This window comes from Drosophila mauritiana, chromosome 2R, assembly GCF_004382145.1.
Source record: "Drosophila mauritiana strain mau12 chromosome 2R, ASM438214v1, whole genome shotgun sequence".
Taxonomy (NCBI): Eukaryota; Metazoa; Arthropoda; class Insecta; order Diptera; family Drosophilidae; genus Drosophila; species Drosophila mauritiana.
The window spans coordinates 19,408,861-19,430,557 of record NC_046668.1 but is presented as its reverse complement, the minus strand read 5'-3'; the positions used below and the strand labels follow the sequence as shown (position 1 = coordinate 19,430,557).

Sequence of the window (21,697 nt, the reverse complement as noted above, 5' to 3'; positions counted from 1 at the left end):
TATAAAACAAGAAACGAAATTTCATTTTTTGATCAATAGCTGTTTGTATTTATTTAGAGCTTAGTACAAGTTAGTAGTGCTCTCTTACCGACTAATAGTAGTGGCATTTTAAATAGTTTACATTAGTCCTTGATTTGTTGCTATATGCTGATTATAAAAGTGATATTACTTTAAATGACCTTGACTCCGATTCGCTTACAAGTGGAACTTATCGCTAGAGGGGCACATTAAGATTTACAAACTTGTAGGACCTGTCCTAAATAATTTCTTATAAAATCGGTGAGCACATTCTGAATATATAATGATACGATACGAGTAGCTACCACATTACTCATTTCAACGATGTTCTACCAAAACCCGACTTCGAGTGACTAGATTTCCGATAATATTTTCAACAATGATCCGCCCGGAGCGACTTGATCCGCACTCCAGATAATCAGCTGTACATAAGGCAACGGGCCAACCCGAGGATCCCAGCCAGCTCACTCGCAGGCTATTTTGCCATCGAAACTGCTGAGGGCAATGGCGAAGGCCTGCATGGCGCACAGGGGATAGCGATAGTCCATGGTGAAGACGTCCTCCGAGGTGCGGCCGAACTGCATCACTATGTACTCCGGATCGGAGTCGTGGACCAACTGAAAGTTCTTCACCGACGCCTGGGTGACGCGCCCATGAAAGTTGAGCACATACGATTGGGTTTCGTCGTTCCACACTGGCGTCTTATTGTGCAGCTCCACGATGTTATCCATGTTCTTTTAAATATTTGAAAATTAGTTAAAGTATTTTTTTGGAAAATCCTTTGCTGCCCACCTTCATTTTCCACAGATCGAGGATGCCCTGCTGCTTGGGATCCGCCGAACTGATTTTGACACGCTGATCGTCCTCAGTCATGCCGGGCAGTATAACAGTCATGTTGCGTGGACCCTTGAATCCCAAGATGTTGGTGTCCTGTGAATAAGTTGGGTATTGAGATGGTTATCCTTGCATGGTGTCATGAATACTTACATAAATGATAACGGCCAAGTCGAGTCGAGGACTCTCTGTGCTCTCCTTGTTGCCGTTGTCAAAGACCGTGAAGGATGTGCCAAAGACGTTGGAGCGCAGTTTGCCACAGAAGCCATCCGCATTGCGGGACAAATCCGTGGGATCGCAGCTGACAATGTAGTTGGATGTCTTGCTCTTCTTGCGTTTGCGACCTGATAAGGGCATCAAATTTGAATACAGCTCTTTAGAGGATCACTCTCAATAACCCACCTCCCAGCAGAAATATCTTCTTGCCGTAGTCACGTTCCAGATGCAAGTAGTAGATGGGAAACAGACCGCGGTCCATGCCCTTCCTGTCCCGCGTGATGCGGCACTTGTAGAGCACTCCCTGTGGCGCTGGTTGCATCACGAACTGGTCGATATTGCCGATGACATCTCCCTCGGACTCGCCGCCAGTTCCGTTCCCCGTTCCGTTGCTGCTGCCGTCCAGCGTTGCGTCCTTGTACGACGATGAGGCCATGCCGGCGGGACGCACTGGAGCAGCTCCGGCCACATTGCGATTGGTATAGTCATCCTCGTCCAGATTGTCGCTAAAGGAATGCTGGCGGGCACGTGGTTTCTGCGATTGCGTCGAGTTGGCGCTGTGCGAGGCTGACTGCTGGTGCTGCTCAATCACCGTCACCGGACTGCTCTCCTCGTCCTCCAACTCGTGCGATGAGATCTCCTCTATGAGATCAGCTGAAAAGCAAAATAGTTCCATGGTTATTAGAGATCACTACTGATAAGTTTCATCCTAAACTCATATTAAGCACAGTAACTACCTTTTCTTCGAGTGTACGGCCACTTACCCTCCTGGTTGATGGTGCTCAGGCTGCGCATGTTGTTCGAGTGGTTGCGACTCGTGTTCATGGCAACCGGATTGATGGCCCCGGGACTGCCGTTGGTGAGTATCTGGTCCGGATTTTGGGGCGAGCTGATGAACTGCATCGGTCCGTCGTAGGCGTGCAGCTCCCGGCTGTTGCTGCGCATCCCGGACATGGGTCGGTTGATCTGCAAATCGCTGGCCTGGACCATTCCCGGCGAGGCTCTCTTCTGCCGGATGTAGGCCTCCATCAGCTGGCGCTGCAAGCAGATATTGTTTACTTCAAGCTCTAATCGCAAGTCGCTCAAGGATTACTAAGATTACGAACCACCTAAGGTAATAAGATAATAAATCAAATAATTGCGATTTCAAGTGCACTGGCTGATAGGAGCCAGTGGAATGTTTTGCTGGCATGGTGGCAATTATTTTGATTTTCCGTAAACCCAATTAGGCGGCCCAGTTTCAAGTTGCAACAAATTGCTGGAACTGAATTTACACCCACGCAGCGGATAAATAACCGCAGTAAATGCCACAATATTTGCATATGCATGGATACCCCTAATCCCCAACGGAAAAATGCAAATCGCTCAGCAGGTAATTGGCCCAGCATCCCGAAGGGGTAACAAAAACAGAGAGCATCAAGCAGTTCCATCAGCACCACCGCAGTATGGAATGGAATCCGGGTGGGTGTGGGAGTGTGGGAATCCGAATGCAAATAGAGGTGGAAGCGAAACGACATGTGGGACAGCGGTTGATGTTGATGGCAATGATTTCATTAAAGATTTAAATTTCAAGTTCACGTTCATGTTTATCAGCAGGGAAAACAAAATCCGTATCTGTCAAAAGTTGCGATGAAATTGCGCATATAAATCAAGAGAAACATCCCGAGCTTAATGGCTTTTCATTATTTCATCTGCTTCTCAGGACGAAGAAAAGGATGTAATACCCAGAATCATTTATATTTAAATCATGTATTTAATATTTAATAAAGAAATGTGGCTGGCTTGCCAAAAAAAGCCAATCGGCATATTCATTTTTATAGATACTCATAAGCTTGTCTATGATTAAAAGGCTTATCAAAAATAAAATATAGTATTTTCCAATTTCTATAGCCAGAAAACAATCAATATTAAATAAATCCATATTAAATGTAAACTTTCTTTAGATATCCTTTTTAGCTATTTTATTGCATGGTGTATATATCTCTTGGAACTCTACAAATTTCGGGGACTACAGGAAGTTAACGTTACTCAGTATGCTTTCGATGGTGGAGTTCACCTCGCGCTCCTTGGGCGCCGGATCGCACTGCAGCTGGAAGAAGCCGGGCAGATCCTGCTCCGCCTCGAACGCACTCGTCCTGTTGGCGCCCAGCCAGAGGTCGAGTCGATCGTAGATGACTCCAGTGGGTCCCTGCTGCAGGAACCAGTCGATGGACTCCCGATCCTTGAGGTCCGAGCCCCAGAGCAGGACAATGGGCACCTGTGCCTTCGCCCGCTGCACCACACCCGGATCCGCCTTGACAAACACGGCGTTGGGTGACACGCCACCCAGATCGAAGGCCTGGGCAAAGTTGACGCTCTGCTCCACGGTGCTGGTGCGGGGATCGGTGAAGACGTTCTCCTTGCTGCTGGAGAGGAAGAGCACCGGGTACATGTGCTGCTTGAAGCGCAGCAGGGAGCACAAGTCCGCGTCGAAGCTCTTGATCACATTGAGTCGACCGCAGCCATGTCGTCGCACCACAGCCAGGATGCGATCCACGAACAAGTTCTTGTCCAGCGTCTGTTCGCTCTCAAACTGTCCATCGGCCCTCTGCTGTGGCCACTTGATCTCGATGTCGAATCCGGTGGACAGGTTCACCCGCTCAAAGAAGTCCTGCAGGGTGGGGAAAAGTCGCTGCTCCGGCGGCTCAACATTGTTGTGAGCGGGATACTCGACGATCTTGTTGCCCACGATCTGGTAGGTCTTCAGATCCTTGAGCTGCTCATAGGATATGTCCTTCAGCAGCACCTCGGTCAGATCATCCTTGCTCGTTGGGGTCTTGGAGTCAATGCAGACGCGAATGGAAAAATCATGGTGGATGATGGGCACCAAGTCACTGGTCAGCTGCACATCGAACTCCACGAGATCAGCGCCCAATTCAGAGGAGGCCAGCATGGTGGCCACCGTGTTCTCGATAAGCGGAGCCGCATTCGTGGTGACCGTGAGAGACTTTCCCAATCCCCGATGGCCAATCTCCAGGGCTGTCCAGTTGGAGCGCCAGTAGTTGGCGAAGCTGGTGCGTAGATCGAAGCCATCCTTCTCCATGGGTCGGATGTGCAGGTACTCAATTCGCAGTTGACCCACCACGCGCTGCCAGAGCGGCGATATGAGGTCGATGGACACTTCGCCTTCAGTGCCGGAGAACGAGGTGTGCAGCAGGTGCGAGTATCCTAGGAGGCGGACCAGGTCCTCCTCTGGCTGCTCGGCATAAACTTCCACCAGGTAGGCCACTCGATCCAGCTGTTCCAGGTTCACATGGAACATGAGGATGTCACCGGTGGCGTAGGGCACTCCGTACTCCGGCTGCACTCGCAACTTACTGTCGCCGTACGCCATTCGCACGTACTCCACATTGGCGCGTGCCGATCTGAGGATGGGCGATAGGGTCTTTGGATCCACTGGTTGCAAACGCAAACGCAGCTTCTCCTGTCCCACCTCCGGTTGCTCCTCCAAGCTCAGAGCCTCGCGGAACAGCTTCAGCTGCAGGATGTTGCCCGAGTCCTGAAGCCAGCCCCGCGACAACTGGCGCTCATTGCCAATGAGTCCAAACTCATCGCTGCGATTGCCACTGAACTTGGTGGTATTAAAGGTCCTGGCGTGGACGTGCGACTCCCAGCGGCGAATCTGCACGGCTCCACTTTGGCCAACGGCGGCGGCAAAGTAGCGATACTCCACGTTGCTGTTCTGCGGTATCTCCACGGAGGCGCTCCAAACATTGAGGATTTCAGTGCGATTGAGGAGCACGGCACGTCCCGCTTGCCAGGCGCCCAGCACTGGCAGATTGCCCACCAGGGCGGGCCGCTCGAAGGACGCCAGTTGATCCGCATCGGGAATCGTTAGGGTGAAGTTGAAGACCAGCGGAGCATTCCGCTTGAGGGGCACATAGCGCCGCGCGGCGTAGTACTTCTCGTAGTAGGAGGTGTCGCAGAACGTCTCCACGGGCAGCAGGCACAGGGCACTGAGCCAGGCGACGGTGAATGCCGCGAAAGTCTTCGACCAGGACACGGACATGTCTGCCCTCGACGGCGCTCGAAGTGGAACTGTGTTCTGGTTTCTGGTGCTTAGGCGTCTGACCACCAGCTCTCCTGGCACTGGAATCACTGTGACGAGATTTATGGCAGTGGCCACATCTTCGAGTGTCCGAGATGATAAGGTTCCGTGCTATCGAAGTCACGGCGCGATAGGGAAATCCGTCTCGTCGGGCCGGCGGTCAAACCCGTTCTGTTCATGCACGTGTGCCTAAAACTCGTGCACTTGCCGATACAGATACATATACATATGCGGATACAGATACGGATTCATTCACAGATACAGCTACGGACTTAGATGCGAAAGCTTTGGGGTGGCGTCCACGTCATCATCATCAGCGGTGCCAGTTTAAATGAATTTGATTTCGAGTGTTGCGCAAAAGCTTCACCTTCAGTGGGTGGGATTGGAACTGGGTTTGCTGGATGGGGTGGCATGGCATGGACTGGAATAACTACATACATATGGAGACCACAGACCAGAAACTAAACTACAGATCTCCCCTTATGTGGTGGCTGACCCCCAGTCGTGCAATTCACATGGTGAAAGTTTGTCAACGTCCGTGTAATTCATCCGCTGCGCTCAATTAAGAGTAGTGCATTGTTTTGATTTCTATTTTCTATTTCAGCTGAAAAATAATAACAGTATTCGGAATGCAGCAAGTTCCATCCTCCATGCTAACTATCCTCCGTGATGTGTTTACTCTTTTTTTTATGTCAAAAATAAAAAACGCGATTGTGTGAAAATTTGAAATCAGTTGGCTGGCAGGAAAAAAAACAGAACTGAAGCCGTGAGCACGTACTAAACAGAATACGGAAGCCATGGGGGCGAAATGTGAAGCTGGTAAAAAAGCGAGTGACGTCGCCTTGGGCGAATCCGGTGGCCTGGTGGGGCATAAAACTTGGAAACGCAAAGTGGAGCAGCGTAGAACACAAGCACAAGTTGCAGGGGTTCGTTAACGATTTGACATAAATAACAACTATAAAACGGTGAATGCATAAAGTTTCGCTTCTGGCTAATAAGACAGTCAATGAATGAGGCAAGGCATTAGATTTAAACTTGGCTAAATACATTTACATAGCTATCTTGAAGATGCATGAGCTAACTAAAATTTAATATTAATTATTTTCTTTGATTAATATTCGCCACAAATCTCGGCAGCTTGTAAACTCAAAGGCACTGACTTAAAACTCATATTCTTGAGCCATAATCCTTCGCTTAATGCATATTCACATGGTTTTATTATTTTTCAATTTCGCACACAAAGGCATTTTGGGCGGAAAGCTGAATTAACGATAATATACGACCACGAAAATGTGCAAATGTTTCTCAGCAACTTTTTGGGCGTGCTTAGCGCATTTATTTTAATTTAGTGCCAGACAAATTTGCGTATACGTAATGAAGGGGCCATGCTCGCAATAAAAGACACAAGCACAAAGAGCACCCACACACACACACACTTACAACAACACACACTTATGCATTACAAAAGGTCAACATCTGTGTTGGCAGCTGATATTCGGTGTGTAGCATACTTTTGGGGGTCGCGTAATAAAATGATTACTCATACGCCCCGTGCGCAGCGAAAGGAAATTGAGAGCGTCAGCAAGCCGAACGAACATTGTGGCTTTTTTCTGTTGTTTGTTTGTTTGTTGTTTGCAAATACCAGAACAAGCAAATCAGCCCCTTAAGCCCCCGCCCCGCCCATCTCATCCGCATCATCCAGCTCTCAAGTTGGCAAGGACTCGCTGCTGATGTGTTTTGGCATAAAGGATTATATGCACGTATTACAGCGGCTCAAGTCAGCTTCCGCATGCCAAAAAGCCGACAGCCAACAAAAACACAAACGGAAATTGACAAATTTCAGCGGAACTTGGGCTGCAGAACAAACTATACAAAATTAAAACTTAAAATCAATGTTGATTTATAAGCAACTCGTTTATTTTACTAACTTTATCTATCCAAAAGTAATTACTCATTTATAGAAGTTTCTCCTCAAAGTTTTCATTTCCAGTGTAGAATGCTTATGTAAATCGCTGTAATATTTCAAAAACTTTAATAGGATCTAATAGATTTTAGCAAGGGTTGCTCCACTAGACGACTCTATCGCCCAACTAAATGCACGCACACCAAATCGAATTACCGATGGGCTGGAAAAATGTTCATCAATTTTCACGCTGGCCCTGCAGGGAATAGATATAGCCTGGCTATCTCCACGATCCGGCCATTAACCCCCGAAGTGTAAGGCATGGTGTCAAAGCTGCGTGGCAACTATTACGAGGGGCATGACCATCAGTTCCTCCAGCCTGCTCCATGTCCTTCAGCTCACATCCGGTTATTTGTTGCTCCAGCTGCCCTTGTTGGTTTTGGCCATATTGACATTCATTTACGTCCTCGCTTCATTAAGCCATAAGCGATGACCAGCATGCCGGGCGTATCATGTTCGCATTGTTCCCTCACAATGGAGGCACCAGCCGAAAGTGGATGACTTGGATGTGGTTGTGGATGTGGCTCGGGGTGTCTTTACTTAAATGTGTTGCCAAAACTGGGATAAAGAGCTCCTGCGGACATTGGTTTATGGATTTGGCCATAAAAGTTGATTCCGAAAAGTCCAACTAAGAGTCGGACATTGCGGTTACCCAAAGGAAACTTTAAAATGCAGTGTGTGAAGTTTAATAAATAAATTTGACCAGCATATATCTATGGCACAACATACGATGAAATTGAAACAAAGTTGTGGCTGCTAATAAAATTGCATCTAAAATTATGCGATGGCCAACTTCCGCCGGTAAAAGTTCGGCAAACTGTTCAACTTTGGATCGGTATTCGACATTCATGTGGCACACTCATGAATGTTTCACTTTGTGTGTGGCTTCGCAAATAGGTTAACACATCGCTGAACACGCTGCTCAATAGAAGGTTGTAATACAAATTTAATGAGTCCTTTTTCCTCTACTCTTTTTATTTTTGCAATTTAGCTTTGAAGCCATGCGTTTAAGGTCAGGTGAACTCAATATCCGGCTGGGATGAAAAGCAAATTAATTTCATTGAGTCATTGGGATTTGAAAGGAAAGCAGGGAAAAATTCTAGGTTCAATTTGCAAAGGGTTTTTGGGGGATAGCTCTACACCAAGAGAAAAACCATTTTTATCTATATTCACTATTTTTGTAAGAAACTTCTTTCAATTACATTCTATTTGGGCAAGATTGAATGTATTTTTCTTGGCTTAAAATCAAACCTAGCTCCTATCTCTTGGTTGTTTGCACGTAACCAATTGGCATCCGTGGGCTTACGAGCTGTATCCTTTGCATCTGCATGCTGGAAAGCCACAGGAAAAGCAACAAATGGAAACAAGAAAATCGCTGCGGCCTGGCTTACCTTCGTCCTTTTGGCCCCCAAGGCGCATATTTCAGCTCCTCTTTGGCTGGTTGTTGTTGGCAAGCACTTTGATTTCCGTCTTTGGGGACCTGACAAGTGTAAATGCCTTGGCTGCATGCCCGCTGACAAAGTTATTAAGTCTCGACAAATCCACCCAAGGACCATTCGAGACGCATGAGCTCCTCGGGCGCAAATTAGTTACATTTTTAGTCCAATTCCCCCCTTGCCTGCCACTTTTGTTGGGAAATTCCGAACAATAACAAGAATATCAACAAAAGCCAAAAACAAACAACAAACGACATTGACTGCTGCATGTGTGTGTGTGTGTGTGTGTGTGTGTGGGCGCCTAGTAGTATGCAATGAAATGTGACGTGGGGCAAGTGAGTGAACAAGTGAAAAGGAATAGAAAACAATCGCGAATAGAACGCTGCCACAGTTAAAAACCATGTGTATAAAAGATACATATACAACAAATAATATAAATATTATAATATATATTATATATAGGATGTGATATATAACGTTACTTAAGTTAGCTATTATCTATAAGTGCAATCAATGGTCACTTTTAAGTCATATGAACTGTTTAATCTGTGTTCTTTCAGTTCATTCACTTTATGAACTTTACTCTATAGTAAGGACTAAGTATATTTTCTATAAATTCATACATTTGTTAAGTCTTCCGACCAGGGTAAACGGTGTCCAAGTCACTGTGCCGTGAAGTCAAAGTAACACATCCCGCGGCGCCTCTCATCCTTTGTCCTACATATTTGTGGGTGTCGCAATGTCGGCCTGTATGTGCCCATTGCGAGGAGCAGGCTGACAGGCGGAAAGACCGTGACTTCACTCGTTAGTGCCAAGGCACCATGCCAGATGCCTCATCCTCCGCCTCCGCCTCCGCCTCTGCTGTCCCCGTGGGCAGCTCCTGTTCACGCTCCTGCACCTGCATCGGGACATTGAGCAAACAGCCGGCAGGCCGCTCCCTCCGTAGAAGGGTCAAATCAGTTGCCACTGTGGCATGTGCTCGGCCGCCAGGAGCCTCCTCCGTCGCTGTCCCACTGGCTCCCGATTCCCAGGATCTACATGTGCACACATGTAGCACATTCCCCGGCGGACTCCTCGACGAGAATTGTTGGCACGGGGCAAACACAAAGAGTTGGCAGGTGGCGAAGAGTGAATTGGTTGCATGGCTATTGTTGCCACGGGAATATGAATACGAATGGTGTACACTAGAAATGCCTATTTATCACATTAAGATGTTGATAGGCAACAAGCTAACAGGATGCTCTTAACTATTTATATGTAAAATATATTAATAGGAACCAAATATTCACAGTACTTTAAATGTATCTTTTTAAGAACATGCCTGAATTGTTCTCAGTGCATTTGTAGATTCCCAAAGGCTGTTTCCATAACGTTTGAAGGAGGAATGGGGCGAAAGTAGAAAGCCAAAGGTGCTGGCAAGCCAAATATTAATGAACCTGGTCTTTGCCTTTACTCACCCACATGGCATTGATAATGAATACTACGAATAAATTACTTAAAGAGGCCACAACTCTTAAATAAAACAACAAGACCATAACCATTTTAAGGCAGAAAGAAAGTAAAATTTCCTGGAAATTACCAATTTACTAAAAACCGCATTTTCCAATTACGACACGCGTTGTTAACTCCCAACGAACTCCCACTTTCCCCCCCTTTATTTTTTCCAATAATTTAAAGTTACAGCGTTGAACATTCAGCTAACGAGCAGGAAAAAAAAATGAACAGCAATTCTCTGGAGGAATAGAAATAAAATATCTAAAATCATATTTCCACACCGAATGTGTGTATTCAAGTGATGCCTGCATAAAAATGCATAAATTGCTAAAGTTTTGGTTCAGCCATGGCACACAGTTGCAACTGGCTAGAAAAATGTTTTTATTGCTGAAAAATATATATCCCATGGCAACTTTTCAGCGATTCAATAGTTTTTCCCGCTCTATTCGACCGACGCAGTGCACCAAGTTTGAAGCTGAATTGAAATGAGCTTAAGTTGCAAAAAGTAGAAATTTTAATTAATGATAGTGTGTCGCAAGCCATTGTCTGCGCAAAAATGTTGACCACCGACCAACCAAAGCAGCTGAAAGAACCTTTAAAAAGTGCAGAAAATCTCGAAGGCATTCAGCCGAAATTTTTGCCAGGTCCTTTGTTTCATCGCGCAACCAACCACCTTCAACGGCCTTCCACGTATTTCAAATGTCTGAATGGCGAGAGTTTAAAGTTTAAAGTTAAACGCAACCCAAAAAGTGAGGTATTTTAAGGACGATCGTAATGTGTGCACAATAAATGAATGGCACACATGCACACATAGACGTGCCTTGCATCTGTACATGTCCTGTGGGGAATAATACATACGCAGGACGAGCACATCCTGCTCGATTCCCCAGTTAAGTTCGTGGTATATTGGCGCAGTCGTTCTTCGCCTGCCGTTTGTATTTGCCTGGTTCAATATGGTAATCCTCTGGCCACACATGAATCTCCTCCTTTTTTTTGCTCCTGACATCCTTCGCACATATTTATTTGCTACTTACGAGATATTACTTTTCCTCTGTTTTGCCTCCTTGGCTAGATAAATTTGCTTTCACAAAAATGACTGCAAAATCTGGGCTTAAGATATTCCTGTTGCATACGAAATATGTGTCTCTTGTTTTTTGGGCTAAAGTTTTTGTGTGCGGCGAGGTCCTGGCTAAGATCCTTTGGATTTAGGAGCTGAGTTCCTGAAGGTGACAAAACTGTGCGGTATATAAACAAAGTTGCTGCGAAAAGTGTGTGACAAATGGCAGGAGACTTTGCGGTGGAGGAGCTCAAGATAAATACGATGTGGGGAATAAGCATTCCTCAGATGTGCTGTTCATAACTGTGGCCAAAAGGGGCGGAATATTATAAACATATAAATCTCGATGGCAATTTAAGTATGCTAATAGTTCTTTTCTTCTGTTATATCATTTTGAAAAAAGTAAGTTAGCATTTTTGAACATTAGGGAATAATCCATATCAATGAAACATATTGTCGCAAGGCAACCAAAAAACTGTTGACCAACCTTCCCAACTTAATCGGCTTTGCTCTGAATTTATATATATTGCTTCCTTTTGTAATTTAGCCAAAGAAATTCGCCTTTTTTGTGGACAGTAAACCGGGTGGCAGAATGTGGGCTACTGTTGAAAATCTTCTCTGGCATTTTCCAGCCAATTGGCAACTTTCAATATAAATGCTCTGTGTGCGCCTCTGATTGCGGTAACTGGAAAATGGCAATCCGAATGCGAATGCGGGGGAAACTTACCAAGTCCGGCGGAAGCGGACGGATGGGGCCATCAACGAGCCACAAGGGATGGCGGAAGTTGCTGCTGCCCGCGGCAGGAGGAGATGAGGCGGAGGATTCTGCACCACTTTCAGCACATATTGAACACATTGAATGGCAATGAATAAGGTCTGTCGTCGCATTGAATATTCATGGGCAGGGGGAGTGAGAATGGACTCAACCACATGGCCCACCGGAGGGATTTGCTAATTCACTTGCAATTATGATAAGTCATTGGGCTGTCGGTACAGCAACTGGCCGTAGAGATTTAACTGGCTTTGGCTAATTGTTATTTGATTAGAGTTAAATCTGTGTATTTGAGTAAACATCAAGGAATGAGCACATTCAGCTGCTGCATTTCCGCTTTTCCTTTCCGGCGGGCGAAACACGAGCGCAAAATTGTAGCCTACTTAGCGGCGCCCGCTGCCTTGAGTATGAAAAGTTTCCCTTTCATCTGCAAGCCAGAGTTCTGATTGCGCATCCTTGAGAGAGTGGCTATGGCATTCATCAAGTGAGGGGACACTTTTAAGCAGACAGTAATTATTTTAATTGCATCAGGCTACAGACAGATTGCTAATTAGTTGCATTTCAACTTATTAGGCGGCCATTTAAAGTGAATAACTTAAATATACCTTGGCTTATCTACATGACATGCTGCAGCAACTCAACTGGCGCATAAATCATGCAGCAAAGGTCATAAATAAATAATTTTAAATAAAATTTGATTGATGGGCTCAAGGATGAGCGGTTGCTCAGAATTAGTTGTCCGCACGCACGAGCAGTTTAGCTTCGCTATAGTTGGTATGTAAACATATGGACGCAGGAAAACAAACTCACACAAGGATTGCGTTGCCTTGGCACACTGAACGTCACTCCGACAAAGTTTTATCAATAAAAACGGGTTGAAAAAGTTGCTGCTGCAACATGCAACTATTGCTGCTGCAATGCCAAGTTGCTTTTCCTCGACTTTCATGTCATTTGTGTGCAGCCGAATGCCTTCCGTTTGCCTTCAAAGCGAAATTCGATATGCAATTTCATTGGAGCATTTTTTCCACCTTATAAAGACGCGATATGATGATGATATGAGTGACGAGGGGGCGATAACAATGCGCCACAATCCGCTTTTTGTGTGTGCAATCAATATCTCATTTTTGAATAGTTCCACATCGTCCTTGATGGATGAGCGATGAGCTGCAGACCTTCGCGTTCAATGTAATTCCATCTTCTGAGGAATGTCGCAATTCGATTAAAATATGCAAATGTCATTAAGGGATTTCGTTACGAGTACGAATCGGACGTCAAGCTTTCTATTTGCGTATATCAAATGCCGCACTTTAATTATATACACCCCAATTAATTCTCCAGCTTTGCTGTGCTACAAATTGCTCTATCCATTTATTATGTCTTATCAGAACCAATCGGGTCACCTTTAAGCTGATTAATAGCTGGGTCAATCGCACAATAGAGTTGTCATATGTCACTGGCAATCATTAATGTTCATGGGAAATCTGCTGCTTCTTTTGTGTGCACCTGTCATAGGCAGAAATACGTGAGTTGTTGTCAGCGGCAAGTGCATAAAAAAGAGATTAGACCTCTTTTCTGAGGCAAAAACAATGTGCAAAAGGGATTGATTGAAATGCAATCGCGCATACGACACGTGGTACGTTGCAACATGACACGGGGCGTTCTGTTGCCAACGGCTCCCATTGCGTTTGTGGTTCAGTGTCAAAACAAACAAATAAAAAGCGGCGCAAAAAGGGAGCAAATGCACACCCCTCCCCCCCACTCAATCGATAAAAAACAAACCCAGCCAGTGGAGCAGTTGAAAGGGGGCTAAAGGGGATTACGCATGAATCAAGTCAGAGAAAAGTGACAGGAGTTGCAGCTCCGCAAAATCAATAAAAAGAAAGCAGCAATACGTGACTTTGATTTAAAAAATAGTTGCGAATGAATAATCGAATATAAAAACGAATTGAATCAATTTAAAGTGTTAGTTAAATAAGATTTTTTCAAGTACAAACGATTGCTTTCCCCGGTGAAAGCAAAAGGGCACATCCATGCAATCAGAGCGCCAAAGCTCGTCAAAGAACTAAGCCACTGGGAGTAATGGAGGTGGGTGGATGGGTGTGGGTGGATGGGTGTGGCTGGTCACCCAACATGAGGAACGCAACGATAATCGAGCTAATCCAACCTGAACGCTGACATGCCTCAATGGCCCAGTGAGCGAATGGATGAATGAATGGGCTAGTGAGTGACGAGGACGTTGCCTTGTCGCTGCCAACTGGAAAAGGCAGCAGGACGAGTGCCCATTGGCTTGGGTTCCTTCTGTGGGACTAACTAAGTAACTTCCTAACCCACACGCACACACACCAATCACGTATGTGTTAGGTAGCTTCGATTTTTCCGACTTGACAGACCGACCGCGTTCCAATTTCAATGATAGTGCCTTTGTTTGAGTTTTGGCCTTCCACTTGCGGTTCGTGTAATTAAGGTGAAAGTTGAGGACGAGCCTTGACCACAGTTCTCCACTTTTCCGGGAAAACCTTCATACATTCATTCCTATTTTATGACAGACTTGAGTCATTGGATAATTGCTTCCAAGGAATTGATTTCTCATCTATATGGGTGCCTCACTTGAACTTTATGCAAATGAATATGAATGTATGGATGAATGAATCTTAACCAGATACTTTGGACTGTGATTAGGCTTACCAATGAACAAATTGAACCTAATTCAGTACACCAATTCATTTAACCGCATAACCACTAATTGTTCCACGGGAAACATTCCACAGTTTGTGGCAATTGGGCGTAGAGTTGGTCAAGGCGACGCAAAGTTCTCGCTTTCAGCCGCTTTAAGGTTAACCTCAATTAGCAGCCAGTAGGTGGGGTGTTGGTGGTGCTGATGTGGCGGGGCCCACGCGGTTAGGCCCGGCAAACAATCAAAATCAAAATGAGAGAGGCATGCCGCAAAACAGGCGGGGGCAAAGATGAAGCACTTTGGGCGAGTTAATTGTTGCACACTTCGTGGGGCAATCCAAAGTTACTGACCGGAAAGGCAACACTTCACAATTACACGATTGTTTATTTCCTTTTGTCTGAAATTATTATAAAATAAATACAGCGTTTGTACAGGCTGTCTACAGCAACAGCTCAGGGGAGACCCATTACGGATGTCGACAGCTTTTGCTTTTTGCCACGAAATCGGAAGGCAAAAATCTCCGGAGAGCTGGCGCTAAAAAATGGCGCTGAAATTGTAATTAAGCGGAGCTTTAAGCCAAATGCGTCGGATAAGCAATCATGGCCAGCGAGTGGAAAAAAGACAGTAAGCCACAGGAGATTCAAACGGACGGAAAAGTCCCGGATACGCAGTGGTTCGATGATTTTCCGCTTTTATGTGGGGTTTACTGCCGTTTACAAGGCTCGAAATGGCCCGAAGGGAAAACGCCAGGCGTCCGGCATTTTCGTTTCAAATGCTCGCTACTAGCGCCCAAAAGTCGAGAGCAATAAATGTTTCATGGGTTCCTCGACTTTATAGCTACCACCCACGATTCTAGCACAAAATGTCTCGATTTAAGAACTAAACGTTTATTGGGGATTCGGATGTCGCAGAATAATAAACTGGCATTCTATGTCTTCATTTAGTTTGATATGCAAACTTTCAGTGGAAAGTTTCTGTTCTAATTGTAAAAAAGTGCGAAATCATTTGAATAACATTTAAATACATGCAATTAAATTATTTGTTAATTGCAAATGAAATTGTTAGTATCTTTTTTGCTCGCGCGAAAGCAATCTACATAAACGCTGTTTATTTTTAAATCAATAAACAGTTTCATAAACGGATTTAATTTATTGCATTTGGCCAACTAAGCTGGAAACTACACGGAAAGTGAAAATTCATTACCCAAATGAAAACAGTATTTTTATATGATTTTTCCGCGCTGCTTTTAATTAAATTTCTAATGAGGGACAGCCGTGGAGCTCTGAGTGCCGGTGTTTAATTTTGCCGCCGGCCAACGGGGCGTATGATGTACATTTAATTAGCTTACAACTCCGTTGGCTGTCCACTTGTTTGTCGAATTGCCTGAGTCTGAGGACACTCAACATAACGAGGGCAGCTCAAGCAGTTAGAGCCCCTCAAGCCAGCAAATTAATTTGCAAAATAAACGCATATCAAATTGAATAAATACTGGTATGTTTTGCTGATGACAGCTGCAAAACAATATTTGCCAAGCGGGCAATGCGGAAATTCGAAATGGCCATAAATATTACAAAAGTCATCACAACATGAGCAAACGGCAAAAGTACCAGGGAAATTCAATTTTCCATTGCTTTAAATATCTGATTTAAATTCAAATTGAAGTGGCTGACTCAATTGGGCTTGCAGCAGCTGAAAATGCTCAAATCTCTGGCAAAAAGTGGCAAAAAGCAAGTGTCATAAATCTGGCGACTTGTGCATGATGGCAACATGCAATAATCTGACTATTAAGGTCCATTCCGACATTTTCGTTTTGTGCGACGCAGAAAAAGAAAAGCGGCAAAGAAAAATCTCAGTTGAGTGAATGGAAAGGAATGGAAAGGCCACCATTCCTATCTCCCCGCACCCACCTGAACTCAATGTAAAGGACACTCCAGCAAGGACATTGCCAGTTGGAAAGGCAAGATTTCGTAATAAAGCAAAGTAAAGTCAACGATGCCCGCTTCCCCAGTGAATGATATTAAATAAGCCATTTGTATTAACGTCAACTTCAGTTGGCATTAACTTCAAGTGCCGTTTTCATTTCCATTGCTGGATTTTACCAATCGCTGTGGCGCTTTTCATAATTTCCCCATTGAAATGCATGGCCAATGGAAATTTCGTTTAAGGCCGCATTATTTCCACACCTTTATGCATTTTAATCAGCCGACCAGATAAACGGCCTAATGAGTTTACAATTGAAAAAGACAAGTGCAAATAATCTGTTGGCAAACAGAATTTGCATTAATATTAAATCAGGCAGCAACATAAACAATTTGGCGAGCGTTGAGCACGGAATTAGTAGCACACATCCTTTTCGGGATGAAAACTAATCCCGGTATAAGGACTAATGGCCTCCTGATGGGAGTTGAAGGATGGATTTCGACGGCGGAAAGAAGAAACCACAGACCACCCGACCACTTAATCAGTGACGTGAGCTCTGCAAACTGTCAGCTGCAGTTTCCGCTGCAGCAGCCGCAGCAAGCCGCAGCAAACCGCAGCAAACCACACGTGTGACAGCGGACCGCAAATACACAACCACTGGCAAAAGGCGATTAAAGACATTTCAATTTAATTGGTCATTTTTCGATACACAGCAAAAATAGCCATGTATAAATTAAATTGTAGTTTAAGTAGTTGGCTATTAAAGCAAGTAATTTGATTTAATAAAACATGCTACGTTTGACTTAACTCAGCTTTAAATGTTTGTCAGTGACTTCAATTTATTACAAATATTTCCCTCGCATGCATTTATATTTATTTAATATAACTGCCATTGCCAGTTTACTGATTGTGGCTAGATATTTGCAAAATATTTCCTTAAATAGTACGTGTCTGTTGCCGCCACAAGTTTGCCAATTAAAACAGATATATTTCATATACGGGGCATGAAATAAATTTGTTTTTCCTGGGAAATCGGCAAAAACCGCTGCACTTAGGTGGCAAAAGCCGTGTGCCGAAAGTTTTCCGTTTTCCGTTTTCCCGGGAATGTAATTAATTTGCATCAGGCAGGATGCTCTGCTGCTCCTCGAATCCTGCATATGGGCAACTGTGATGCCGAAACTTTGTGTCTGTCTGACAAATTGAATCAAGTTTGCCGCCTACGGATGCAGTTGCTCCGGGTGCGATGCACCAGCAAATTGCAGCTAATGGAATCTGCAATTGAAATGAGGTCCTGCAAGGACGACGAAGCATTCCCAAGCTGCTAATTTAATGTCACAGTATCTGGCTCTCCTCATTTGACACTTTTACACTAAAATGAAATTTGATTTCACTTTTTTATGAGCCATGAATTCTTATGGCTAAAAGGATTTTTGGTGTAACTTAATGTTCCTGTTCCCAAAAATCTACCCCCTAATTTCTCTGCGTAATATTTTCCAGCATTTGACTGATGTCCTTCCTTTTGGCAACGAAAAGTTTAAAGTCCCCAATGGGAAACGAAATTGGAGTTTGCAGCTTGTCCACTAAGCCGGCAACTGGCAACTGCCAACTGCAGTTTTAGCCAAATGAAAATGGCAGGAACATAAACTGAAATACGAGCTGTTGAAAAGAAATGCCAGCATGGAGCTATGAACGCTTTTATCCTGCAATTTATTGCCAGCTATTAGTATATGTGTCAAAATTTGTTGGCTTTAATTGAAAATTAATCGCTCTTTGGGTAACCTGAGTGGTTCTGCTTTTTCCTTGGCTTTAAACAAAATTTTGACTTTGATGGAAGTAAGTTAAATTGGGCTTTCCTTTATCTAAATTACCCATGGTCAGCTATGGAAAATTTCCACAAAATTCTTAATTAAATAGTTGTGGTTATTATTTGGATTCTACCAATGCCAGGTAATTTAAGACACAAATAATACAGCTCTTAGCGAAACAATCAATCAGTTCATAATGACAGCTCCAAATGCACATTTAATAAGGTATCCGTATTCTTATTAAATATTAAACCTCGACTTTGGCTGCCAGACGAAAAGTTTGGTAAATTCGATTTCGTTTTAGCCGGCTTTTCCTCTCGTTGGGTCAAGAACCTCGGGCTTGAAGCAACAGAACGCAAATTACAGGCTCGAAACAAAGGGCAAAAGCCGTAAAGCTAAGCGAAGCTAGGCTAATATACATATTAGGGTGGACCTTTTTTCTAAATGCTAAAAACATCAGCATGACATATATACTTAAATGTGTGTTTTAGTTTGAAGTACAGCGAATAGGGTCTCTTTCCTGCTTTAGTTATACTCTAGTCAAATCATATTGTTCTTCTTGTAATAATCACATGTCAAGCTTTAAAGGTTCACCCTAATCTACGCAAGTAACTTATTACAAAAAGGCGGTGCGTCACATCATTTTTTTTTGGCCGAAATGTTTCTTTTTACGGCTTGCGTGAGGAAAAGCTTGAGCGATTTGCGGAAGGTAAATATTATATTCATATGTGGAAGTAGTGAACAATTGTGTGACTTATTACTGGGCATTATCCTGCGGCTCAGTTCCTCGCCGAGCTGAAGGACTCGTCACCAGGCGGGAATCGATTTTGTGGCCTCGCTTAATGGTATTCCAAGGGTGATGGCAGCACGAAAACAATGCCAAACACTGGTATTGTGTATATTTCTAGTTGGCTGTCTGTCTGTCTGTGTTCCTATAGGGATACCATAGTATCCTGTCTGTGTAGTTGCCCATAGTGACGCAGGACACCAAGCAAAGAAAGGATACTACATTGTGGGTTAGCGGGCGTCCAGGCCGAAGACTTTATTAATCCTTTGTGTATATTTAGCGAGCACTTTATGAGTTGACTGCCATATATCTTCCTGTTGATTTATGCCAAGTGTAAATTGGCTCCTTTTTTTTGTGCCACATTCTCTTTTTTATGGCGGATATAACTTTGTGTTGGCTTAAGCTCGAGAAAATGACCCAACACGAAGGATTAATGTGCTATGCTAACACGTTCAAAGAAAATTAGCTATTTATCATATTTATTCTAGCATTTGAAAATGAAAGTGATAAAGCAAACATTATTCAAACAAGCTGCTTTAAAATGGCAATCACGGAATGTGTTAATTCCTGGGAATTTGTGAGATGATTCAATGTGAATTTATAATTCCAATTAAAATTCAATCAAAATGAAATGCTTCCACTTATTTTCCATTTCTATTTCATTTGTAGCTGAAATGACTTGGCATAATGTTTTCATAATGTCCTTCCATTCGAAGAAGCTGTCAATAGCTGCTCAATGTTTTATAAGCACGAAATCGAAGCAACTCGAAGGACCCAGGACCTCCCACACTTGGCAGCCCAACTCAACCACATCGAAGTGATTCGATTTATGATGCAGTGGGTGGAGGAGGGTGCCTTTTGGGTTTGTTTGGCAGTTCCTCCGTGCCACCCAACATAATTAGGGCCAATGACAATCGAATCGGACTGCAGCAACTGCACCAGCAGGAGCAGGAGCTTCGTTTCGATTTATTTGGACGCCGTTGCCAGGACAACAGACGAACACCTGGCCACGAGCAAACGGGCACAACAAAACCACTTGGAGAAGGCGTTAAGCCACTTGGGTGTTTCCATTTTCCTTCTTTTTTTTTGCCTCTATGGGGTGGCACATTTAGAGCGGTCAGCTTTAAGGCCAAAAAGTGAACAATTCCGTGTAATGCCTGCTGATGGCCCCTTTCGGCTGGTGCTGATTGCTCCGGGCTGGCCGAATTTTCCAAGTAAGGAGAGGATTTTCTTGTTTCTAGACCACATTCACAAACCGTCGGGCTGGAAGAGTTAAAAGGCCAGTGCTAACTTGCCTTGATTCATGGTCAAATCAAAAACGTTCTTAAAGAATTCGTAGCTAAAGCAAAAGTTTAATACAAGTAGCTATAAAAATGTTCACAAGGATCTAGGATCGTTGGTTTAATTTATCCACTTTATGAAGATTATCAAACACAATGGATATGAATGACACTTTTAAACAATTTTTTAAAAAAAGGTGTACCAAAGATTAAAGGTATAAGTGGCTAAAATCTAGAAAAGATCTTATTGAAGCATCCAAATTGGAGTGTTGGGTTTACCTGCTGTTCCATTTTCTGATTACGACTGTTGATTGCGGACATTTTTGCAACTGTGGCTGTAGATTTCAGAAAGTAATCTCAACTGTATTCCGATTTTCACTTCACTACGCGATTCAGATGATCTGATGTAGAGGCATTTGGCAAATATTCGGGAGTGACAGCTGTGTTGGGATTTGCGTTGAAAAGCGACTTTTCGAATGCGAATGAATGCAGCAAAACAAAAACCGATGGGGCACCAAAATATCTGAAGAAGAGACTATGGATTTAGCACACCTGGCGTCAGTTTGTATGGTATATGGTATGGTATGTTATATATTTTGTAGTTTGTGGTAGTGTAGTACGGCAGCACACGCGACAACAAAAAATCAAGGGGTGTTCTCGAGGGTGAGGATTTGAAGACTGAAGCCGACAGCCGGCTCTTCCTGTTCTCTCTCACTTTTCCTACCGACGCGATCGATCGAAATTCTCCGGATCGCGGGCACTGAATGTTTGCTTTAGCCACTGAGCGAGTTCCGCCTGAATATGCATATATTTATTATATTATACAATCTATGTTGTTTGACAAACACTTTCGTGTCCGTTGAGTCGCGTGTGTGATATTGGCCAATTGAGTGAATTTGGCGCCTCTTTATTTTGGTAGAGGAGAGAAGGCGATGTAACCCGTCGACCGAACCGCACGCTGCCAAAACAACAACTGGCGTCCACCAGAAGCCGTCAATTCAGGCGAAGTCCTCGTAGCGGAACGGCATGGAAATGGAACATGCAAGCGAATGCCAGCCGAAGCAGGAGCACGAAGCATGCCATCCTGTCGTGTGTCAGCGAAGAGAGGCAGAGAACCACAACTCGCTCTCAATTGGAATGGGTCTCTCACTCTCTCTCGCTCTCCGCACGACGCCTCCTGTGGCTGCTTCCTCTTCCTGCGTCGTGCGAGCGACAGATGTGCAGCTGCCGACTGCGACTGCATTTGGATTCGAGCCCCCCGACTCCTTGTCACTGGGATTTCGGGATGCATTCCCTTACAAGGCATACGCATCTGGCAATTTCATTCCGGATTGAGCAACAATCCACGCGGATA

At 44.3% G+C, this 21,697-nt stretch overlaps 2 protein-coding genes across 2 annotated transcripts; both read right to left on the bottom strand.

Annotated features, from left to right (window-relative positions):
* Positions 1 to 44: 44 nt before the first annotated feature.
* LOC117137116 (protein king tubby) lies at positions 45 to 21,301 on the bottom strand. Its single transcript, XM_033298408.1, has 6 exons — positions 20,623 to 21,301; positions 1,833 to 2,106; positions 1,255 to 1,722; positions 1,006 to 1,196; positions 811 to 948; positions 45 to 752 (listed from the first exon to the last, which is right to left on the bottom strand). The coding sequence occupies exons 1-6, from the start codon at positions 20,662 to 20,664 to the stop codon at positions 483 to 485; spliced, it is 1,383 nt and encodes a 460-aa protein (XP_033154299.1). The 5' UTR covers positions 20,665 to 21,301; the 3' UTR covers positions 45 to 482.
* On the bottom strand, positions 2,929 to 5,322 carry LOC117137114 (glycerophosphocholine phosphodiesterase GPCPD1). Its single transcript, XM_033298406.1, has one exon. The coding sequence runs from the start codon at positions 5,114 to 5,116 to the stop codon at positions 3,077 to 3,079; it is 2,040 nt and encodes a 679-aa protein (XP_033154297.1). The 5' UTR covers positions 5,117 to 5,322; the 3' UTR covers positions 2,929 to 3,076.
* Positions 21,302 to 21,697: the final 396 nt, after the last annotated feature.

Excerpts from the sequence above, each read along its gene's own strand:
- LOC117137114 (XM_033298406.1), bottom strand. The coding sequence starts at position 5,116 with ATGTCCGTGTCCTGGTCGAAGACTTTCGCGGCATTCACCGTCGCCTGG.
- LOC117137116 (XM_033298408.1), bottom strand. The coding sequence starts at position 20,664 with ATGTCCGCAATCAACAGTCGTAATCAGAAAATGGAACAGCAG. Across the intron at positions 2,107-20,622 it reads ATCAGAAAATGGAACAGCAG|CGCCAGCTGATGGAGGCCTA; the intron begins GTAAACCCAACA and ends ATCTGCTTGCAG. Across the intron at positions 753-810 it reads TCGATCTGTGGAAAATGAAG|AACATGGATAACATCGTGGA; the intron begins GTGGGCAGCAAA and ends AATATTTAAAAG.